This window comes from Peromyscus maniculatus, chromosome 6, assembly GCF_049852395.1.
Source record: "Peromyscus maniculatus bairdii isolate BWxNUB_F1_BW_parent chromosome 6, HU_Pman_BW_mat_3.1, whole genome shotgun sequence".
NCBI classification, from domain to species: Eukaryota; Metazoa; Chordata; class Mammalia; order Rodentia; family Cricetidae; genus Peromyscus; species Peromyscus maniculatus.
The window spans coordinates 49,837,326-49,861,083 of record NC_134857.1 but is presented as its reverse complement, the minus strand read 5'-3'; the positions used below and the strand labels follow the sequence as shown (position 1 = coordinate 49,861,083).

At 46.1% G+C, this 23,758-nt stretch overlaps 1 protein-coding gene and 1 long non-coding RNA gene across 10 annotated transcripts in view; one reads left to right on the top strand and one right to left on the bottom strand.

Annotated features, from left to right (window-relative positions):
* Schip1 (schwannomin interacting protein 1) overlaps positions 1-23,758 on the bottom strand; it is a 690,937-nt gene that overhangs the window by 30,311 nt on the left and 636,868 nt on the right. For 7 of the 9 annotated variants that reach the window (XM_076574213.1, XM_076574214.1, XM_076574218.1 and 4 more), the window contains one exon: positions 1,171-1,289. In XM_076574213.1, coding sequence (XP_076430328.1) covers positions 1,171-1,289 — 119 coding nt within the window. Of the gene's footprint in view, positions 1-1,166; positions 1,290-13,340; positions 13,560-23,758 lie in introns of those variants that run through there. The other 2 variants (XM_076574219.1, XM_076574221.1) reach the window with 2 other exon arrangements.
* On the top strand, positions 5,617-22,283 carry LOC121830166 (uncharacterized). Its single transcript, XR_013052094.1, has 3 exons — positions 5,617-5,735; positions 21,345-21,447; positions 22,183-22,283. It is a non-coding gene; the product is annotated as an uncharacterized LOC121830166 (long non-coding RNA).

Sequence of the window (23,758 nt, the reverse complement as noted above, 5' to 3'; positions counted from 1 at the left end):
TCTTGAGGCACCCACCTCCCTGTACTGCTTGGAACACATGCACTCGTGTGAGCATGTGTCTGCCTCTGATCGCTGCTGATTTACAGGGCTCTCCAAGCCCCAGACAAGGCTTAGTAAAATCAGACAGGGCAGGACTAGGTAGATATTGGGTTGCCTAATTCTGGGTCTCCCATGAAGCAGAGATACAGCAGTCATCTTCTGACTGAATGAATGCAAGGCGCTATCATTTGTTGCTGGCTCTGGGCTTAATGTTGTCATTATATGCAGTACTTACATAGGGCATGTTTGCTTCCGGCTCAAAAGACAGAGAACCAGATGTGATGGGGGTGGGGGTGGAGGGAATCAAGGAGTGTTGATGGATCTTTGGTTACAACTCTCTTCATGGAAACAATGTTCTATGCTTTCATCAAGCGCTTGGAATGTAACACTTTTGAAAATTATCTACTAGTGGGAGTATCCACTAGCCCCCAGAATGGTGGCATGGTCCTCAGCTGGGAGTGGTACAGAAATAAAGGGTTTCAAGCTCAGCTGAGACACACTGAATCAGAACCTTCACCTCAATTCCCCATATAAACGTGTTAAAAGTTCAGAAGCTTTTTCTCTTTTCCTGGCAAAGTGGGAACCTTAACATATTTTATTTGGAAAGGAAAGCTATGCAAATTACCAATAACCTCTTGAAAGAACTAATGGTTAAGTGAGTAATGATATCCTAAAATAAAGACCAAGAAAAAACTACCTAGCAGACAAGTGAAGAACAGTAATAAACACTGAACGATCAAAGTGAGAGTTATATATCTCGTGTAATGGTATTCATTGCAATCAAACGTATTAAGGGGGACTCTGGGTGACTTTGGGGCTGCTTTGTGGGAAATCTGGTGGTCTGCCACAGGTGAAAGGTATCACTTGCTTAGGCTTGTGGCCTGATCACCCATCCCCCACACTGTGAAATCAGTGTTCTCTTCAAAGACCAATGAAATATAAAAACATCACTTCCCGCCACTGCGCAATGGGCCATAGCAACAATCACCACTGAAAATAAAGGAACACACAAGTGGGAAGGGGTCTGCCTAGAACCCTGAACTAACCACAAAAGGACACAGGCGTGTCCTTTATTAGACCTACAGGCACCACACGGTACACACCAGAAAACCAACTCAAAAGCGCACTCACCTGGAGGAAAGGCTGGGCTTCCCGCTTTTGCTACAGCTGGTGTAGATTCCGGGGCCATCGTCAAAGAAGCTTCCAAGGGCCAACTTCTGTCTGATAGACTCTCTCTCATTTTTTTGTGCCTAAATTTTCAAGAAAAAAAAAAAGTGCTGATCAGTGGGCAGACATGTCACAAGCATAGGGAGTCCACCTTACTGAATTTCTTGGACTGTAACACCAGACAAAAAATAAATGGGCTCTAGTCCAGAGAGGTTTCAATTATTAAAAGCTGAAATGAAATCAGTCTCTTCTGGCTCCAGTTCCAGTTCTTTGGTGCCTTTTTTTTGATCTCTAGTTTAGGTGATCACTGTGGTGCCAATCCATTCCACCCGACTAGATGGAGTTGGTTCATAACAATTGCCCATCACCTACTAGTCAGGTCAGGGAGGCCAACAATTCCTCCTAAATTCAGTCACTCTGGCCCCAAATGAGGCTTTCCCCCGACTTTTCCTTCTCTCTCCCCTGTATGCCCCTTCAGCCGACACCTCGACAGCAAGAACAATGACTCATTGAGTCACGCACACTGGATTCTGTGAGCTGGCTGATGCCGTAGCTTGGTCTGGCTCAGAGCCTTACAAGACCAATACCCCATCTGCCCGCATTGGGCTTCCAGTTTTGCTGGGGATGATGACTGTTTCTGTCTAGGCGTTTGCCTCCTATTACCAGAGTATGTGTGAGCACGTGTATAAGGCCTGTGAGAGTTGGAGAGTTGTAATTGGCCTCATCGGTCTCATATTTTGATTCGAAGCATGCATAGTAAAAAGACTTGAACTATGCTACTGTGATCATCTGGGTGTGTTTACAATACTCGGCTTCCTATTAAAAGCCCCATAAAAATTCACCATGCTGAACTTTTAAGCCCTTTAAACAACGGGGGAGGAGATCAGAAATGATTTCCTTAGTTAAAAAATAAAACTACTACAAAAGCCACCAGGAAACCTGGGCTGAGAAGATTTGGGGGGTTCTCTTTGGTGGGATGAAAAGGTTATGAGTGGGACCATTTCACGTGATGAGCAGGTTGCTAAGGACTCCTCCCACCCCCTACCCCCACCTCACCCCCACCCCCGCCGGTTACAGGACTTGGTGCTGCCAGTGTTCTCCCTACAGAAGGTTCTAGAGCCATATCTGTGCACTCCTGTGTCAGAACGATGAACTGTATATCCGGTTGGAAGGACGGGCTGACAAATGACTCGTGTGAAAGGCTGAACGCAGTAAGGGTTGCTCTGTCTCACAGCGCATGTGGTCACAGGTGGCTGTCTGCATTTCAATCTAACAACTGGTTAATTAAAATTTAAATTCAGTTCCTCAGTCAATCTGGCCTCATTTCAGGGGCTCAAAAGCCATCGGGGATGAGTATGGATACCACATTGGACGGCACAGTAAAATATGACAGTATAGTATTTTACAACAGTTCCCATGTTCTGGCCTCAGCAGCCTATGTTAGACTGAACTAAGTGTGTTTAAAATACACATCCTGGGGTGCTAGATCCAGACACTGAATTTCAGAAGGTTAAAAAACTTGTAATTCAAAGAACGCTCACCTCTACGCTCCTCTTCTCTAAGACTTGAATTCTGAATACATAAGCATTATTTTAATTGACACTTAGCAGTGATATCTATCAATACACCTCCCTCCCATTTTGGCACATACCAAAGATACTCTGTAAAACTAAGAGCTAGTATTTTCATACAGATGTTTCTTAGAAGGAAGACACGAATTTCACTCTGTGTGTTGCCCTGCTCCAATCCTGAGCACTAAGAGAGTCCTTATGAGGGAAGCAGGGATGTCTTGTATTTGGGTAAGCACTCACAACTGTAGTTCGGGCCCCTCCCTCTGCCCTACTGCCCTCTCAAACACAGACCAGCGCAGTGAACCAGAGCCCAGACCACCTGCAGTTAGCACAGATTTAGCTCAAATCATTGAGCCTATGTCTCAACCACAAGTCCTCAATAGTCAGAAAACTATTAAGTAGAATTGAATATCTAAATAAAAACCAGGAGATAATGTGAGTGTCCATGATTGATGTCAACAATCTGCTGGTTCAAAACTGGTCTGGATCTGAAGGGAGTACTGACGAAGGAAGAGCAACACCTATCCCATTGTTCTGTGTCAACACACCCTTGGTTTCTTGTCCATTCTTTCTGGAATACACAGTGCTACAGATATTGGTGTTGGTGGAGGGGCACTAAAAACATTTTCCCCATTTCCCTTTCTGGATTCCACTGAACAAAAATTAAGGAAAATAGAATATAAAGAAAGGTTAACAACAATTCCATTACTTAGATCATTGCTAACAGTTGGTATATTTCCTCCTAGTTTTAAAAAATTTTGTGCATATACTGAAGATTTTCTATAGAGCACCTCATGCTCTTTAAAAGCACACTTTCGAATGATTGCTTATCATCCCACCCTACGGAGTTTCCTTCTACTGTTAGCCACTTGGGGTTGTGTCCACTTAAAAATAACATCTTTACATAAATCCCTGCCCACATGGCTGATGATTTCCCAGGGACGAGTTCCTGGAAGTGGGATTGTCAGATCAGCTGGGAGTGAACATTTGTGGAAGCTCTTGACACATCTTGTCACATTGCTCCAAAGAAAAGCTGCTTCCGTTCACATGCCCACCAGCAATGCAAAGTGGGCTTCTGCTGCCTTCCGGCTAGCACGGAGTGCTGGCTGCTGCCGTTTTTTTAGTGTGACAGGCGCTCACGTACTCTTCATTCTCACTCCTTCCGTTTATCCATGAGAATAAATGGTTAAGTGTTTGTGTTACTGTATTTTCTTCCCTCTGAATTACTTATTCCTAGGTTTGCTTATTTTTCTACAGAGATCTGAGGGTTTGAAATTCGCTACATGAAGGGAATTTGTCCTTTTGACTTTTAGCTGTGTTTTGTGGGTTAAGTCAATAGTTTGCGTCCTCTGTGACGTTGCTGGTGGCTTTCGTGTGTGGAAGACTTTTCTCTGTTCAGACCGGAAACTAATCTCCATTGATGATGGAGAGTTAACTAAGAGAGGTCTCAGCAGATGGCTGGTGGTGAGGTAGCCAGCAATAAATGGTAACCTAACGGTTAATCCTCCAATGACTTCCGTTTAGAAGATGAGAAACTGAGGGTAACTAGAGGTTACCCTAATAGTTAGAGAGAAGATCTAGGGTTTAAGTGTATGCTTTCTGGTTCTAGATCTTTCTTCTCTTGCACCTTGTGAAGAACAGAGTGCAGGCTAACGATAATGGTGGGCACTATGGTGAAGACACACTGTGGGACTAGAGTTATGGATCAGTTTCTTCTCTGACACAGATGTGATGCCTTCCCAGAAAAGCACAAAACACTGCGCTGCAGAGCATCTCTTACCACGGGCCAACTGTAGACAGAGGTGTCTCCAAACACCTGGCAGACACTCTCCTCATCAACTCAGCTCAGCCCTCTCTTTTACAATGTCTGAGTCCAAGTGTTCCAAGTACCATAACTCCGATTACTAGCAAAGCCAGAATCTTCTATTGTCTGAGGAATTCTATCCGGAGGGCATTTGGATCTCACACCTCCCGGAGACCAGAGATGCCCCAGGTTGAAGCCGGCAGAGAAAGGGAGACACCAACACAAAACAACCCTGTCTGGATGTACTACAGCCAGCAGGGCCGAGGACACTACTCAAAAGTCTTGGGAAAGACCCTCATAAAACAAAACTGAAATGTCTGAAGTTGATATTGTTAGCAAACAGCCAAAGAGCAACTGAGGGAGAGTGGCTCATGGCCACAAGACAGAAAAGCTGTTCCAAACCAAGATGGAAAGGAAACTGGTCTTAGGTGGTAAGCCTTTTTTTGTTTGTTTGTTTGTTTTTGTTTTTTGAGACAGGGTTTCTCTGTGTGTAGCTTTGCACCTTTCCTGCAGCCCAGGGTGGCCTCAAACTCACAAAGATCCGCCTGCCTCTGCCTCCTGAGTGGGGGTGGGGTGGGGGGATTAAAGGCGTGTGCCGCCGCCGCCGCCGCCGCCGCCGCCGCCGCCGCCGCCGCCGCCGCCGCCGCCGCCGCCGCCGCCGCCGCCCAGCCCTCCATGGTTAACCCTTAATCCGCCTCAGACAGTTCTGTCCTCAGCCACGGCTGCATTCCTTACTGCCCCACACTGTGCCTGGGCAGGTAAGGCTTACAGGGGCCTTCAAGGGTGTTGTGCAAGCTGCAGGGATCTTACAGGGCACTTAGATTTCTTTTCCAGTGTGAAATAGATCTACTGCAATTCCCCAAATGTGGTAGGAAGAGCATGTCCTAAAGGAACTAACAGACTGTTCTGCTTGGGTAGACGTTGTCTATTTGAAACCCAGCTGTCTCCAGGTCCTTTCCATGCTGCTTTCAGGACACAGCGTGAATCCTTCCCTTATATTAATACAGCTGTATCATTCCCGAATTCTCTCCTAAGCTCCTCCGGCTCACGTCTGGCTCATGCTACGTCGCTGGTGGCATCTAGGTGTCTCTAAAGCCAGGGGTACTTGTCATGTAACATGATACTCTGCACAGACATTTCCAAGGAAGGATTAGGTATGTCTTACGTTTCTAAAATATACTGCACTGGCACATAGTGTTTGTGTGGCGACACATCTGTGAGGCATAAGGAACACTCCCTGGGCAACAACACTCCAAACCCAATAAAAAAGTCACTGGGGTTCGAGACAACAGCAAGGGCTTCCTCCTCCTAACTCATGCACGTGATGTAACCATGCCAGAAAGGCTTGCCAGACTCAGAGGAATGTAATCTCCCCCAAAGATATATATATATATGCCTAAGAACTCCCAGGACCTAACTGACGGAAACTGCACAGAACTGCTGTGGGATGGCGTTGTTGGTGCCAGAGAATGGCTCCGTGGTAAGAGCACTGACTGCTCATGAGCCTTGACTTGACCGCCCCTTCTCCATCTTCTGGGCTGCTACAAACGGAAAGGATTGTTTGCAAAAGCACAAAGTAAACGTAGTGGGTTTCCCTGTCGACGACAAGTTCCACGTCTGAGATTCCACAACCGAGGGTTGAAAGTGCGTGAGGGGGGAATCTGTCTGGACTGTGCATGTACACACACTTCATTCTTGCTATTCCCCAAACAACACAGTGACTACATACAAGGCATCTCTCTGTATTGTACCAAGTATGACAAAGTGTATGAGAACTCTGCATTACTTTATGTTGGAGACTTGAACTTGAATCTGCTATCTGTGTGAGTGTGTGTGTGTGTGTGGGGGGGGTGTTGGAAGCAATGCCACACAGATAGGAAGAGACAACCAGACTTTCGACAAGGCTAACAAGGACAGTGGTGTCCACAGAGGAAGAACTTCCTAAGTAATATGGGCTGTATCATCTCAGGAACCACTGGTCTCCTTCGCCCAATGGGAGTCAGGGTTCTAGGAGCTGCTGAGACATCAGTATGCTGAGTGGAGACTATGCACGCACACACACACACACACACACACACACACACACACACACACACACACACACACACGCTCACTGTGGGTGACACATTTCTTTGAGTCAGTAGATCCCTAACCCGAATGTGCATGGCAGTCTCCCAGAAGGCTTGTAAAAGCACAGGCTACGCTTCTGCTTCAGGCCTGGGCTGGCGCTGAGAGGGTGCAGCTTCCAGATGCTGCTGCTCTGACGTTCAGATGCACAGTGCTAATTCCCCTTCCCCCATGCCCACATCTGTTCCATGTAGCATGTCCAGCCTCTGCAGCCAGGACCACGTGATCTGTAGCAGTCTGGCCTCCCCTAAGACCCTGTGAGGATGCTTGTTTGAAGCAATTGATGATCTTCTTGCCTCCATGCAATCTATCACCTTGTGATACCTAGTTCATCACCATTAGCAGCATCCACCAGGGAACCCAACTGGGAATCTGACGCTCCCTGTGGAAAAAGCACTCTTCCTTTAGGAAATGGCGGTCACTTGTTTCTCTCCTCTGCCTGGAAGACAGCTGGACTGTAATAACTGTAGGTGGCTCTCCAGGGTGGGCGAGGCTGAGGCTTTGAAAGATCAGGAAGCAAAAGTACAAGATGTATTTGTTCAGTGGCAAATTTCAGTGACTTTCTTTGGAATTAAACAGTAAGCAAGAAAACTTGGGTATATGGCCGATACTTTTTAATTATTTTCTTGCTGAGATAAACCATGGATTTGTAACAAGCTCAGAATAGGAAAATAGCATTCTATGAGAAAGAAATGGAATACCTTTGAATGCCAAAGTGCATAAATACTTGTCTAATGCAGGTTATTTCAAATTCTTGCACTTTATTTTATTCCCTGGGAAGTGCTTTTAAATTATGAGTGGATACAGTCGCTAAATGGCATTGGATCTTTCCACCGTGTGGCTGAATGGATATTAAGCCCAGACGCTTTCCTTTTCATTTAGTATTTCTGACATTTTCCATCTCACTTACACTAAACATTCTACCAAAAGGTCACGAAGAAATGTCAGCTGCAGGTTTCCTGGATTGCCTTTGAAATTTCAGGAGCACGACTTGGGAAAGCTGGCCTTGAATACCTATTATCCAGGAGGGCCACCATGGGGGCAAGTTCATCTGTTTTTCCTGAGAATGGCTGACATCAAAAGTGCTGGGCTATTAGTTTATGGGATGAGGTGTTTACATTAGTGTGACCGTGAAGGTGGTTTTGAACAGGGTTGCTGACTGTCTGCCTTCCCATGCTCTGAGGGAATAAGCGTTGATATACAAGGGCCCTGATAGGGAACCAGTCTGACTGTTATGGACTAGAACAAAGGTGTTTAACAAAGACCTGTTGTTGTTTGTATTTTCAGGCTGGCTGCTCTGATTTTCTGATCTTTCAGCTTTCACCCTGCTTTCTGACTCCGGGTTTTTATTATTAAGACCAAATAGGATTTGTGCTACAATTGTAAGTTCAGTAGTTACTTAGAATGGGAACTTTGGTGATGGGGGGGGAAAGTATAACTGTCGAACCTGACTGCTAGAAGTGTTCAAGCGAAACCCTAACAGGGTATACAGTTGGTTTCCCACCCCCCGAGCAGCCTATCCCAAACAGAAGCTGTTGGGAACAGCCTGAACTCATTTCTAGTTCTCAAACAACTGCGTGCCCAGATGACTTCTGCACAGGACAGTGTTATCTGGCAACTCTATTTTTAACGGGTGCCATTTGAGAAGCCCATCACAGTCATTCAGCATCACCGTCAGGAACACAACAGTCCAAGACACTGCCTAGTTATAAAACGGCCCTGGTCAACTGCCAGGAAACCAGTGCCTTCAACCCATGGGAAGGATGGACTCAGGGTCTGGGAGAGTGGGAACACGTGGATGACCTGAGAAGAGGGTAGAGCAGAGGCTGGGACACAGGATCCAGGGTGGAGACCGACACTACTTGAGGTTACGGAAACTCTTTGAGCCTCGGGTTTGTTTTGTCTTTTTTTTTTTTTTTTTTTTTTAAAGAGATAATATCTATTTCTCAGGTTGTTTGGACAATTAAAAGAAATAGGAAGTGTTCAACATATTGTCTGGTGCAGAGAGAAAATGGTAGCTGATAGTTTATGAATGGTACCTGAAGCTGGGCATAATGGAAGAGCGGGCAAGATGAGGAGGGTAGGAAGGTAAAAATATTAAAGTGCTGGAACTATGTGGAACAAGTAAGCCCATCAGGACAGAAAGTAGCTGCCAAAGGCGAACTGGACAAAGGGTGCGGGGTGACTGCTAACAGTCCCAGGTTTCTTTTAAGGGAAATAGAATGTTCTTGAACTAAATAGTAGCTTGCACAAGCTTGTGAATCTACTAAAAGCCATTTAAAAAGTGTTTTATTTTGAGACAATGTCTCACTATGTAGCCTTGGCTGGCCTGGAACTCGCTATGTGGACCAGGCCGGACTCAAACTTGAACTCACTGAGATCTGCCTGCCTCTGCCTCCCAAGTGCTGATATTAAAGGCATGCAATATCTTTTGTTGTTATTGTTTTGAGACAGAGCTTCTCTGTGTAACAGCCTTGTCTGTCCTGGAACTCCCAGAGATCCACCTGCCTCTGTCGCCTCCTGAGTGTTGGGATTAAAGGTGTGCACCACCACCACCCAGCTTTGTATTTCTTTTAATAAAATACTATGCTGACTCCCAAAAGAAAAGAGCTAGCATCCTAAAACAATTCCTGAGAAGAGAAGCAGAGGAGAAGGAAGGAAGCCATGACAAGAAAGGGGTACACACGGTTTTCTCAGTGTTTCACTGGACATTCTAGAAACAGCCCATTTCCTGACCATGATGGCTGATTGAGGTGGGGCCACTGGGTGATCCTGAAGCTGAGGGCTTCATATTAAGGACATTTGATTCCTCGTTCTGAAGAAAAGGAGACCCTGGCCCCTAAGCTGGAGGAGATTTCCCCCAGGTGGCCGAGGGGGAGGCAGGGCCCAGGCTTGGGTGACTAACGTGGTTCTTCAAGCATATGCATGCCTGAGCCGGGAGCCGGGAGAGTTAATGGAGGTCGGCCGCTGCTTTCCCTCAGTAATTGTGTGGGGAGGGCAGAGCCTGTCAGGAATGGCAGCTGGCATTCCGGGTTCCTGTTTATCGCAGTTTATCTCAGGCAGCCATTTCCATTCACCTTTTAAAAAAAACATGAGGCGCAGCTGTGGCTTCACTTAAATATTTTCCCTTCCAGCCTTTTAATTTTTTTTTCTTCCACAGGGTCCTCCCTAATCCTCCACTGTAATTAGATGTAAGCCACCGGGGACAACACCTCTGTAGGACAAAGCTGAGCCTGCCAGGTCCTGGGACCGCACTGGTTCCCTCATTGTGTGCACCGTGGCCTGGGAACAGAGAGCAAAAGCCAGCTTCTCCGGGCTTCCTCAGGGCCAGAGCCCGTCCTGGGCTGTGTGCTTAAACCATTACTCAGGCCTCCCTTCCCTCTCTCCGCTGATGGTCATTCAGATATCCTCTACCTTGGCGCAGCCTCGGGGGAAAGTTTCGGAGGTCCATGTTGGCTGTGGACATTCTTGCAGGCAGCAGCTGTTCTTGTAGCATGTTTTTCTGTGCCTGCCCTCCTGGATCCTAAGCTCCCGGAGGGAAGACTCAGCCTCCCTTCCGAGACCTTGCTGCAGTGTAGAAGCGAGGAACAAGGTTGTTGGCAGATGATGGAGGACAGCTTCTTCTTCTTCTTCTTCTTCTTCTTCTTCTTCTTCTTCTTCTTCTTCTTCTTCTTCTTCTTCTTCTTCTCCTCCTCCTCCTCCTCCTCCTCCTCCTCCTCCTCCTCCTCCTCCTCCTCCTCCTCCTCCTCCTCCTCCTCCTCCTCCTTCTTTCTTCCTTCTTCCTCTTCTTCAGATTTATTTATTTTTCAGAATACGAGTGTTCGCCTACACATATGTATGTGTACCACATGTGTGCCTGGTGTCTGAGGAGGCCAGAAGAGAGTGTCAGATCCCTTGGAACTGGTTTTACAGGTGGTTGTGAGCTTCCACGTGGGTGCTACACACGGCTCAGCCGTGGCTCCGGCCTCTGTGGGATGCTTGAGCAAGTGACTCAGAAGTGGCCACAGTCAAGCAGGAAGAACCAGGCTAAGCACACATCCTCCACACGGCTAGGATCTCCGTTTCCTCCCAAGTGCAGGATCTGTTCTCTGTTTGGTTTGCTTTTTACTATCATTAGTGGATAAAGCAGGTTCTTAATAAAACATCTTTCCTCTAGGCAGGGCCTTCCCCAAGGAAAAGGGACAGATGCATCTTTTCCTCCCTGTGCCTTGTTGAACCTAATTTTAGTCATTGGAAAGTGACCTTTCCCCGATCCCGCAGGCTGTTTGTCTGACTTTAAAACAGCCCTGTAAAACAATCCCTATACACATGTGGTATTTATTAATGTGACCCATCCAGGGAATTGTATGGCACCTGGGCAGCACACACTGATTTTCCAACTGTTTTTGATAATGGGCCTCAATGAGGGGAGAGTTCACAGAAAAGGAAGGAAGGTCTCATTAGGACTTCTGTTTTCATTTGTAAGCATTTTATTCTCTCAGCTGTTTGCGTATGTTTTAGACGTTTAGATTTACAATGGTAAATTAGTATAATTTTGGACTAAAATAAATGTATACTTGAGGCACAGTCTCCAATGCATTTAACTGATGGATGCAAGGTCAAAATACTTTTTTATGGGTATTTAATTTATTTTTTTCCTTAGTCAACCAAAGACCAAAAACACTGAAGAGGAAAAAAAAAAAAAAAAAAAGCTTTGAAAAGGAAGATTCTAATTAGGTAAAGTGATTTTTTTTTTATGAGAACTGTTTTTTTCTCATCTTTGCACTTGGGGAAAAAAGCCTATATTGCTTTATTTCACTAGAAGCTCTTAATGAAATGACATTTTTTTTCTCTAAGCCTAATGAAGCCTTCACAGTGACCACAGGTGTGGGTACCGCGCGCAAGCGCGCACACACACACACACACACACACACACACACACACACACACACACACGAAGGCACTTGGGGGAACTAAGATGCTGATATGGTGGGGCCAACTCATGTTTAGGGTCCTGAACACTGTGCACCCCACATGTCTAGAAGCTTCACCTAATAGGTTGTTTGTTTTGTGCTAACGTGTGAGGTACTATTTCTCCCGAAATCACACGTGGCCTTCTACTGCCCATGCTTTCCGGTGGGTGACACTGTTTTGTTGAAGGTGGTGCCTCAAAGCTCCTTTGAGCCCTACATGTCTGCAGCTTGGGCCAGCCCTGTCTCGGGTTGCCAGTGTAGCACAGCTCACTTATTCTGGGCATCTGGTTGCCTCCCTGTCCCTGGGTAGGATACAAGCACAGTGCCCATGATTTTATTGTTAACGAATTAGCAACAGTATGCCTTTCATTTTTCCCTCGTGTGAACTGATCTTGACTTTTTTTTTTTTTTAATATCTGAAAAAAAAAAAGAGTTGACAAAGAAAACTGTGACCAGTTCTTTGGCACTGAAAACAGGTCACAAGAGAACTACACCCCTGCTCTGCAGGGTTGGATAAGTGATCTGACCGATGGCAGAGTGTCCCAAGTGTCTTTTGTATACCGGCTTCCGCCAAGTGGGGGAAGGGTGGACAGCTGGGGTTTCAGGACACCAAATCACCACACTTGAGCCCTTAGTCCCTGGTGGAGAATCATTAAGGCAAGGCAAACACACAGAGGGTAGCATGCCCTGGTCACTGAGGCCTCCTGCATGTGTAAGCTTTACCCACTGGAAAAACAATAGGAACGGTTATGAAATAATAAGGAAAAGTACTCAAGAGAGACTCCTTATTCACACCCAGTCTTAGGTTTAGGATGAAGCAGATGTCAGAGTTGTCAGATTTGAGGAATGAACACGCTAGAACCTTCTCCCTAATTCTCACTCTGGGGGAGAACACCAATGACATCTTTAATCGATTTTAAAAAAAAAAATCACCAAGTTTTACTGTCCTGCCAGACTACCTTCATTGATATTTACTTCTGAAGGAAAAGAAATCTTTGTTTCCAGGTCTACAATGGGGGCTCCTATCTACATGTTCTGCAGCCATGAACTACACTTGACTTTTGTCAAATAGTAACGTAAGAAAGACAGTGTGTGTTTAGGCTTCTGTGGACAGACAAGTATATGTTTGTAGTTTGATTTCATGACCTCACCCATATAACTAAAGCTATTTTTACTTGGGCCTGTTATTACCAGACAATCATCACATAAAACATTCCCAAAATATATTTACTGACTTTCAAAAGGAAAGGCAAGTAGAAAATTCACATTGTATTGACTTTTGTAAGATCCCAAACTTCTCTGTAAAACTTTTTATTTTTCATTGTTAAAAACAACAAATGTAGAAGATCAGTTAGCCCTACCAAGTCATTATTTCTAGTAAACTGTTAAAATGTCAGTAATTAAAAACATCTCTTTGCATAAAATGTTGCTTAGCAATGAAGCAGCAGTAGAATTTTTCTCAACTCTAGAACAATAACGTGTATGCTTTAGCTGTTGTTATTTTAAAGACTATAAGCTGGGAAAAATCTGGAACTCTCAGAGCGTACTGTGGTTAAGTCTGTGCATTTAGTTTTTCTTCACTCTTTAACGGCAGTGACCACCGTGTGTGGAATTTGGCAACCTTCCTCCCACTTAGAAAAATGGTCCAATTGTTTATAAACAAAAGAGCTCCCCCCTTACCTTTTTATAATTCCCCTCCAAATCCAATGGGGATTCTTGACTGATGATGTCATCCATTCCATCACTGTCCAAATTCATCCTTTAACTCTTTAGAATTTCACTTAAATAATCTCCCATGAATCCTGACAGGCTGAAGTGCCAACTGCCCAGTACCTTGGTTACCACTCATGCTGGCATGGAGAGCCAGCTAAGCGCCTGCCTGTGCCTGGCTGTAGTGTCCTTGCCCCCTTCTGCCTCAGACAGTGCCCCGCCCGCCCGGCCTGCCTGGCTTCTTTCTCCAGGGCACTGGGCAGCTGCCTGCTGTAAGGCTCACTCCGTCCCTGACAATCGGCTTGTTGAGAGAGTCCAGCCTTCCCACCATCTGCTGTCACCTTCCCTGAATGATTTGGCCCAGATTCTTCACCACAGCACCTTTCCTGCTCCCAAAAAGGGAAAAGAGAGACACACTGAGCTTCCGCCAGCTGACCCGACTCCAGTTCAGGGCCCAGTGTGAACTGGAGCTTGGGGAGGCAAGGAGCCTGCCCTGAAGCTAATAGACTGCGGGATAAAAATAGATGCGAAAACTTGCAGCCCGAGAGGTCTCGCTGTGAGCCGAGCCGGGTGCTCCACAGAGAATGAAAACTATCCTTTAAAGTGACCTGTCTGACAGATGTTCACCATTTTTCTTTTTCCCATAACCACCGGGAACCACTTCATTTCTTTTCTTTTCTTTTTTTTCCCCCCCAAACCATTTCTTAAAATGAGATGTAAAAGTTTCATCATCTGGAATGAGCACTAGCCCAAGACTGAAGCCGATTCCAATCCAGAGAAACCCTTCTTTGCCCCAGGGGCGCGGCTTTGTTCTATTAATATAGAGAGAAAGGGATCCATCAACGTTTCTTTAAGATTCAGCCAGTGGCGGGCTTTTCCACAGAAGCAGGGCTTTCTTTTCTATTGCGCTCTTTACCCTTTTCCCATGGCTTCTGGTTTTGTTTATGGGCTTTACATGCAGCCAGGGAAAGGGCCACAGCTGGAGGATGTTTGGCTCAAAGGAACAGACAAACAGAAGTTCACAGGCACACGCTCGAGCATACACATGCACATCAAATTAATACTTCCATAAACTACAAAAAACATGTCATTACTTCAAAACAATTGTTTGCAGGAAAAGCCAGCCACGGAGGAACTCAAAGGCCAAGGCTCCACTTAGCAGCAGGCCTTACCTTCTGACAGGCTCACACAGAAAACTGGAAACGCACTAGGCGGTCAGTTCTCCAATACACATTCCTGAGCAGCCGCAACATTGTTGAGAACCGTTCTGAAGCAAAATGCCATTCCACGCAATGCAACCTTGTTTGGCATCTCAACGTCTTCTGACAGGTTCACCTTTAGCTGTTTACCTATTTCTCTCCATCAGTATTTTTAAATTCAACTTGTGCTGGACTTGTGCTGTCAACACGCCTCAGTGAGGTTTACGGTAGCCCTGTTTCTACCAAGCAAATATTTTCCTCTTGCTGTCCAGATCCAAATCTAAATCCTTTTATTCCATCCTCCTCCCAGCCAGTCCTCTCCCCTCCCAAGAGGATGAATAGCCCTTTTGTCAGGTATCACAGTGACAAGTTTCATTTTGTGGGACACACTTGCAAGGGCTGCCTCCCTTGCTGAGATCTCCCTGCCTTACGCTGGTCCAAACCCATGGACCCTCATTCCAGATGGGAGTTCCCCTATTTGCATGCTGGAAGTGTCCTGGAGTGTTCGTCCAGATTACGTGACAATGGTGGCCACTGAGTGCTGGGCTAGGGCTGGTGGTCACAAAGCAGAGCAGTCACAAAGATCAAGGCTTTGGGGTTAAAATGATGCTCTGCTTTGAACGATCCTCTGTCTCCTAAATCTAGACAGAGGAGGGGAAGCACACATCTTCTTACATGACATGCAGCTACACAACAACAACAGTTGTCACTGACTGGGGCCAAGTCCCTTAACATGTGCTTCCTACATCTTTAATCATTTTATTAACCCCGTGGAGTATGTATTATCGTCAGCTGCATTTTATAGCTGAGGGGGGAGGGGCACACAGAGATGTTACAGACCTCCGCCAAGGCATGGTAGCTAAGCAGTGAGCAGGCAGGAATTTGAGCCTAGGTCCTCTGCCTTGGTGGCCCACATTGTAAACGGGTGTGCTACAGCCCCCTACTGGTTGCCCCCCGTAAGGAATACACAAGCATGGTAGAAGCGTATTTTTTAAAAATTAGGATGCACCGAAGAGAAAACCAGCAGCACTCCTCAGTGACGATGTCGGATGCTGGGCTGTTCTCTAAATCATACATCTGGCTCCCCCAGCACGCTCCGCCACGCACCTCCTGCTGCTGGTGCCCCCGGAAATGAAAGGAGAGCTGTTGCTCTCGTGACCCGGCACACAGTCTGGTGGATTTGCTTCCCTGCTTTACCACGGAGCTCTCAGAGTCACCGTGGCTTCTTCCTGACAGCTATTCCTGTTTTAGGTGTTTTTTTTCTATGGAACAGAGATTTGGTGCTCACTCATTTTATTCGCTTCACGGTGTCCGAGACCTCGCCTTGCACATGCTAAGCGGTCAGTGCAGAGCTGGTGCGTATGTGAAGAGTGAGAAGCAGCCGCAGGTAACAGGGATTTTCAACCCACATCGTCGGTGGGACCCATGTGAGTCCGGCTGGCTGAGGGAGGAAGGCCACCTGCCTATAGGATGTTCCATCTAGCCGTTTACCTCAGCCTGCATGGCAGCCCCTTCAGGAGCAGGCTGCACACACCCTATAGGTGTGTTTTGACTGGCTTGGCTCCAGTACACAGTTGAAATTAGAAGAACCAAACTTTTATCATTAATTATCCATAAAAAATATACAAATAATAATACACATACCAATGCATAAACACATACATCAATTAATGTTTCATCTTTTAGAAACAGGGCACTTGGGTCCAACAGGGAAACTTCTCAGCTGCTCAGTAACTACAAGGATCAGTGGTGGGAAGGTGCTGCAGGACCTCCCGACTCCACTGCCCCCCCCCCCCCCCCCGCCACCTCCCTTCTCATAAGTGGGTGCTGCACTCCCGCAAGCAGCCCCATGCCACCGCCTAAAGCAGGGATGTGACAGCAGTTTGCACGAGGCTCCAGAATCAGTGCGGTTCCTCTGCAACTCCCTAGATGAGTTCTCAGCACAGGCACACTGCCCAAACCCTTTCCAGGTGACCCGGCAGTCAGTGTCCCGTCACATGTGACAAAGGTGATCTTTGATGCACTCTAGAGTTTTCCTACTCGGGATGACTCTTGGAGCAGAGCATCAACAGAGCTAGGGGGCTTAGGAACACAAACTCTCAGGTCCCACTGGAGGCCTCCCACATCAGAGGCTGCGCTTCTGAAGAGAGATCCCTGTGATCTTTCTTTCTTTCTTTCTTTCTCTCTCTCTCTCTCTCTCTCTCTCTCTCTCTCTCTCTCTCTCTCTCTCTCTCTCTCTCTCTCTCTCTCTCTCTCCCCTCTCTCTCTCCCTCGACAGGGTTTCTCTGTGTAGTTTTGGTGCCTGTCCTTGATCTCGCTCTGTAGCCCAGGCTGGCCTTGAACTCACAGAGATCCGCCTGGCTCTGCCTCCCGAGTGCTGGGATTAAAGGCGTGCGCCACCACCGCCAGGCCCCTGCAATTTCTAAATGCCCCTTCCATTTCTGAAGCAGAGCTGGCGAACTTAGGGAAAACAAGTCGTTATTAGCCGCCTTTCTTCTGTTTTGGACTGCATTTCCAAACAGGCTGGCAAGACTCTGATTTTTGTTGCCTGAGATCAACATTGTAATAAATTTCACTTGCAAAAAGCGGTCCTAATGAACACAGGACTGGATGAAACAAAACCAGCCTCTGCCTTGGCAGATAGGAGCTGAGTAGATGGCGGGAGGCTTTGCAGTCAATATGTAAGCTAAGGCTAACATTCTCAGAGAATGGTCTAAAGTGCACCATCTAGGAAGAAGCCAGGCCCAGACACGAATGCTCTCTTAGAAAATGTGCTCACAGCCTCTCAGAATCTGAGGCTGAAAGCTCCTTTCCTTGCCCTGAAATCCAAGGACGCCAAGCCATGCTCTGAACAGCAAGGCGTGTTTCTCATGTGATCTAATGCTTTTAAATAATCATTATCAGCCATTGGTGGAAATTATTGACTCTGAGAAGCCTGAGTACATTACTGGGAAATCACTTATGGACTGTCAAAAGCCTCTCCTACTCAAAGGTGGAAACTCCATCTAATCGCCCTTAACCCTTCAGTCATCAGATCCCACCCTTTAACATCCCCATTCTACCTTCAACATTACAATCTCCTTCCAAATCATTTTTTTTTTAAATGTAAAGCTCATCTGAATTTGGTGTGCTTTTCAACTAAGATATTCTTATGGCTAGAAAACCCCTGGAAATTTGGAGCACTTAAAAAAAAAAAAAAGTAGGTTAAAAACATTAAAATAATGATATTGGGACGGGGAGGCAGTACCGGAAGCAGCCAGCGTCAAAGGCGTGTCCACATCCAAAGAGCGAGGAGCACGTCTGTAAATCTTCCTGCCAGGCTAAAATCCTGAGTACCAGAAACACCTCTGCCCTCACACTGACAGCCCACGGCCCAGCCGCCGGACGGGACCACTAATGCCCCCTAATGTTTCTCTCTGCGTCCCATCCCATAATGGCTCTCCTACACTGATTGCCACTAGGCTGCCCTGATGGGCTGCTTTCTTTTGAACGCAAGCAGTTTTGTCAAATTACTTTCTATTTTAGGAGGCTTAGCAGTTTCTGATGCTTCCATACGGTGTACATCAAAGTTTCAAATTTCCCCCTGGTATAGAGAATAGAAATATATAATGGAAAATGGCTCAGGTGGTATACAGCTCTATTAATGTTTCCCTCCGTTTGTGAAGCTGTAATTGCTCACCCAAGATTATATATTTATATGTACAACCATAGATATCTATATCAGTATCTCTCTCTTTATATACAAATACATATATATATATATATATATATATATATACATACACACACACATACATACATACATACATATGTATCGGGGTTTCTACTCTCCAAAAAGCTATAGTGCAGTGGTCTGTACCACAAAGATGTCCCCTTTCTTCCCCTCCCCCACCATCGCCATCCCTTCCAAGAGAAAATAACAGATCTTGGGATTAAATGAGCTTTAAATATTTACTTCTTTAAATCGCTAAGTCTGACTCATGAAGATCGAGCCCCTACAAGAATGTGTTGTGCTATGTGTCTAGGTCAGATGAAGTTCACAGTGAGGCCCAGCTGATGACCATTTGTAACCTACTTGTCACTCACCCACCTTTTGGTGAGAAAGCACAGAATCAGATTTTTTTTCAGGCATCTTGGCTAAAAACCAATATAGAGACATTCATACCCAGAATTACTTTTTGTTGTTGTTGTTGTTTGTTTGTTTTCTGAGACAGGGTTTCTCTGCATAGTTTTTGGTGCCTGTCCTAGATCTTGCTCTGTAGACCAGGCTGGCCTCAAACTCACAGAGAGCTACCTGGCTCTACCTCCCAAGTGCTGGGATTAAAGGCATGTGCCACCACTACCTGGTCATAATTACTTTCTTAATTGTTACTGTTATCGTATGCTTAGAAAGAAAACCATCTTAACAGACAGATCACAACTCTTCTCTAACCAGGCAAACTATGAAGATAAAACACCCCAGCATTGTCTACTGTGAAGACAAAAACTTCCCAGCTAATGAAAAATCTACAGACTAATGGAGAAAATCACTTCATTGAACTTGTATTTAAAAGTCTGTATCAAAATAGTGGATAAAAATGCCCCAGAGTTCTCTTTTCAACCCCAAGTGCTGTTTCCTTCCACTGTGCAGATGGACCCAGACTTATCCTGGCACTCTTGGGTGAACTCCAGTTCGACACCCTGTTCTTTCATTCTCAGGAAGGAAGAGGGGAAGGAGCTGGTGTCAACAGGGATAAATGGATTTCTTTGCTTCTGTTAACCACTACATGATCTGCCAGAATCTGGGCATTCAGGACTGTTTACTGCTTTCTCTACTGAGAATTTGAGGGTATCTTGATGAACTACTTAAACCGATAGACTCCCTAGTTTTAGCATTTGAGACCAAGATAGGGTATCTTTTGGTATTGTGAGCTGGGCATGACACTTCCACAGCACTTTGCTCCAGAAAACTAAGTGTTCTATGAGGGCATGAAGTTACCCCTCTGTACTGTGTAAAGGTGCTGCGGGCCGCAGGAATATATCATAAGAACTCAGCTGGTTATGGCAAAGTCACTACCTGGAGGGATCAGGGAATTCCAGAGGAAGCCAAATCCCAAGGAGTTTTTGGTGTTACTTGGCTTGTTATATATCAGCTGTATTCTGTTATGAAAATCATGTGTGCCTTCATAGCTTTCCCAATTGACTTTTCCCTAAGAAGGGCTAACAGTGTAGACTGATCACTCTCTGGACATACACATTCCAGGTATTTGGAGAACAGCCTCAGGAAAGGCTTTCTCTGGAATCAGATTATCTCCCTTGGCCACTTTCAAGGACTACAGGAAACACCACCCAGGTGGGCGCCCATGGTTAGTCCCAGGTAGACTAACAATGATAACAGCCCACATGCAAGTCTCCTGATTTACGGTAAATTCCACAAGGAGACACCACAAGGAGAGGTGGATGTTAAGTAATAGCTTTACACAATTTAGCTCGGACCCTCCCTATATATACCGAGACTTCCAGGGCACAAAAAAAAAGAGAAGAGAAAAGAGAATGGAAGAACTAGATGGGTAAGAACTTGAGAGGAACAAAATGAGATGGGGAAGAACTAGAATGGAGGGCTAAAAGAGAGGACTAGAGGAATGAGATGGAAGATGAGGAAGAGCCAGATGAGAGAGGAGATGTGAGAGGAGCTGATAGGGGAAAGAACTAGATAGATGAGAACCTAGAAGGGAAAGAGCTAGATGAAGGAATTAAGATAGAGGGGACAGTAGATAAATATAGAGAAATCAGGCAAGAAAGGAGCTAGACATGAGAACAGAACTGAAGCTGTGTATAAAGAATGCTATGCCAGAGGAATTAAAGCAAGTGGACTATAGAACTCGGTGTGCTGAGATTATATTTCCTGAAAATAGTCCTCGCCGTTAGTAGTTCTCTCTCCTGAGCCCCTGGGATGTATAATATTAAGGCTGGTCCCACTAATATTATACAAGATAAAGGGATGCAGTCAGGGGCTAGATGAGAATGCTCAGTAGGGAAACGTGCTTGCTGTCAAGTCTGACTACCTGAGTTCAATACCTGGTACCCCGAAAGGTGGTGGAGAGAACCAACTCCCACAAATTGTGCACCATGTTGCCCGCCTAGCTCCCACAAGAAAATAAATAAATACAAAAATTTCAGAAAATGTAATATATTAACAAAATCAGCAGCTGGGCTTGGTAGGGCAAGCCTGTAATTTCAGCTTCTTGGGAGGCTAAGACACCACTGGACTGTAGTCTTTCAAAGTCGAAACTAAAAAGACTTCGGATAGATGATACAGCCCAGCAGCAGGGCCCTCGCCTGACATTCAGGAGGCCCTGGGTTTGGTCCTGAGCAGAGATGCAGGTACTAAGGAAAAAGGAGGGGGAAGAGGAAGAAGGGTGTTTTTGAATAAGTGTGGAAGTGTCTGGAGAAAGGCCATGAGGTGTCTTGGCAAAATCCTTGAGGTGAGCTGGAAAAGCTAAATATAGTGAGGGATGAGAGGCCTGGGGGCAGGTAATGGACATGAGGTATGAAAGAGAATACAGAGCTAATTGTTTTTCTAGTTCTAACTGTCATGGATTTTGTTTATTTGTTTGTTTGTCTGGGTGGTGGATATGTGCATAAAATATACGCAATACTGAAAGTGTAAAATTTAGTGTGAAGCTTCACAGTTTCTGTTTTGAAAGTCAATTCTAAACGTATAGAAGTTCATTAAGTTGTGCAGATTTTGGGTCTGGTTAATTTTGGTGTGTGATATTTTTATTTATTTGCATAGGTTTTGAAAGAATGAAGTTTATAGAAAAAGTGCAGAAGTGCCTGAGGGCAGAGCGCGAGTTTCATCTTGGCGAAATCTTGGGGTAAAATCAGCAGGGATGGAGGTACTTCATGCATTATTCCTGGGTGGGCTGGGATGTGCATGCATCGCCTTCATTCAGTGGTTGTGTGTTGTCCTGTGTCTTGTTCGGGCATCCAGGATGTCTACCTAGCACCTGCTCCATCCAACTAGTTCTGGGGTCAGCTTTGCTGGTTCCCTGCTGCAAGGTGGAGATCTGGATAGCTCTCCAATTCTTGGGGCTCAGAACATTCCAACAGCAGCAAATGCAGTTCAGTCCGACAGGCATTCAACAGCCACAAAGTCTACGTGTAAGGCAGAGCCTTCTAAAAAGGGGTCCAAGGGTCTTGTCTTCAGGAGGCTTTCTCTGATGGAGAGGTAAAGAGGTGCTAACGGAAGGAAGCGTGCCGGGAGACATTTTGATGGTGAGGAGGCAGCTTCCTGCGGGAGGTGGTGGCATTTGCGCCTTGAAAGTAGCTGGCAAAAGGTGTGGGCAGGTGGTGCGTGGGTGGGAGGCATCCCGGCATCCCAGCTGGAGGGAGCAGCAGGGAGAAAGTGGGGGGGGGACAACATCAGATCTGGAGGGAGGGAGGAGGACTTCGTCCAGGGTCTGGACCTCGGCCAGGCCTTGAATGCCAGGCAAAAGGGTCTGGAATCTATGCTAAGGGACCGGAGAAGCACTGAAGATCCCTGATCACGTTGGAAGAAGGGACTTTGTGCTGGGGAGGGAGGTAGGAGAGAGTGAGCCACAGGCCATCTTATCTCTTCTCTATTCCCACAGAAGCTCGGAATTCAAGGGTGTGATCTGGATCAGAGCCGGTCATTTAAGGGACAGCAAGGGAGGATGAAAGCCTGTCATTGTTTTCGAATTGTGTACTTACTCCCCCCGACCCACCCCCAAAAAAAAATGCAGGCGAAAAGAAAAAATATTTGGGAGTTTTTAAGCTCAGTGGACCCCTTGACCTAAACTTGTGCTTACAAGTTCAGCATATTTCTAAGCTGTCTATCAAAAACCATTTAGAAGAATTCGGCCTTCTGAAGGCTTCCAGGCCTGAAGCTGTGGGCAAGATTCTTTCATGAAGAGATTGGCTTCCTCCCAAGACTGGAAAAATGGAGGTCGACGGCTCTTTCTTCTAACAGGGTGAAGACGGAAAAAGACAACGCATGCCTCAGCGAGCTGGAGGTTCCTGTGAACCCCGAGAGGGGCAGGATAAAAGCAGGGTGACCTGAAACTATCATGAAAAATTCTGCAGCAGAATTCCTTTGCCCACTCTCCCTTGGTTTCCGTTGCCTGGAGCACAGAATAGCCAGATACTTGGCTTTGGCAGAGACACACAAACTCTTGGGCAACACAGTCTTCAACAGAGCAGAATTGATTGTACTTCTATCAGCCTCAATCAGTCGAGGCCGAAGTGACACATAGCTGGGTGAGGTTCCAAAGGGACAGAGGAAACAGTTGCAGGGGCAAGGTGGCTCTGAATTAATGATGGCTGACTTGTTTGTGCGGAAGGGCGGTCTCTGGCAGAAGACCAGGCAACTCTCATGTGGTGTCAACAGGCAAAAAACCCATTTCAGAGATGAGAAAGTCGATTAACGTACGGCGGAAAGAGGGGAGCGGGCTTCCCTCTCAGAGTAACAGTCAAGTCCATGGAGGGAAGGAGCTGAGTGTGTTCAAAGCCTTGTTCACCTGATCAGACACACCCGCCCACGGTACTTGAGAACCTAGAAAACCCATTTTCATACAGCAGTGGAAACAGACCACCAACGGTGAAGTAAAATCTGTACTGATCAATGGTGGTAAACGCTCACTATAAAAACAAATTTGGGAACTGTAAGCAAAATGTTGGAACAGAAGTAGGAAAACTTGATGCTTGTGGAGTTAAGTCTAGAGAAGACACCCAAAGATGTGACACCCCAGAAAAGGCCTGAGGAAAGAGAGCAAGGTGTCCGGGAAGGCTGCCTACGACCCTATTGCTCAGTGCATGGTGAATTTCACAAAAAGGGTGAACAACGTTTTAGAACAACGATGTACCCAACGCTAAATAAGACGGCCCTACCGAGGGTGTGATGAGGGAGGGGTGTGTGCCAGGGAGACCAGAGAGGCTGACAGAGGAGGGGTCGAGGCAAGCAGAGCTAGACCCCAGGAGGAAACGGAGGTGGGGCTTGGGAGACACTGGTCAAAGGTCCAGGCCCCGGTGAATACCTAACTGGGTTCTTCTACGTGGGATGATAAACTTTCAAAAACTTTGGAGATGCGGTACATGATCAGACTTAGGCTCTACTAGCTTATTCCGGATACTGTGTTGAAAACAAGCTGTGGGTGATGGAAGAGCAAATGCAGAAACATGGAAGCATTT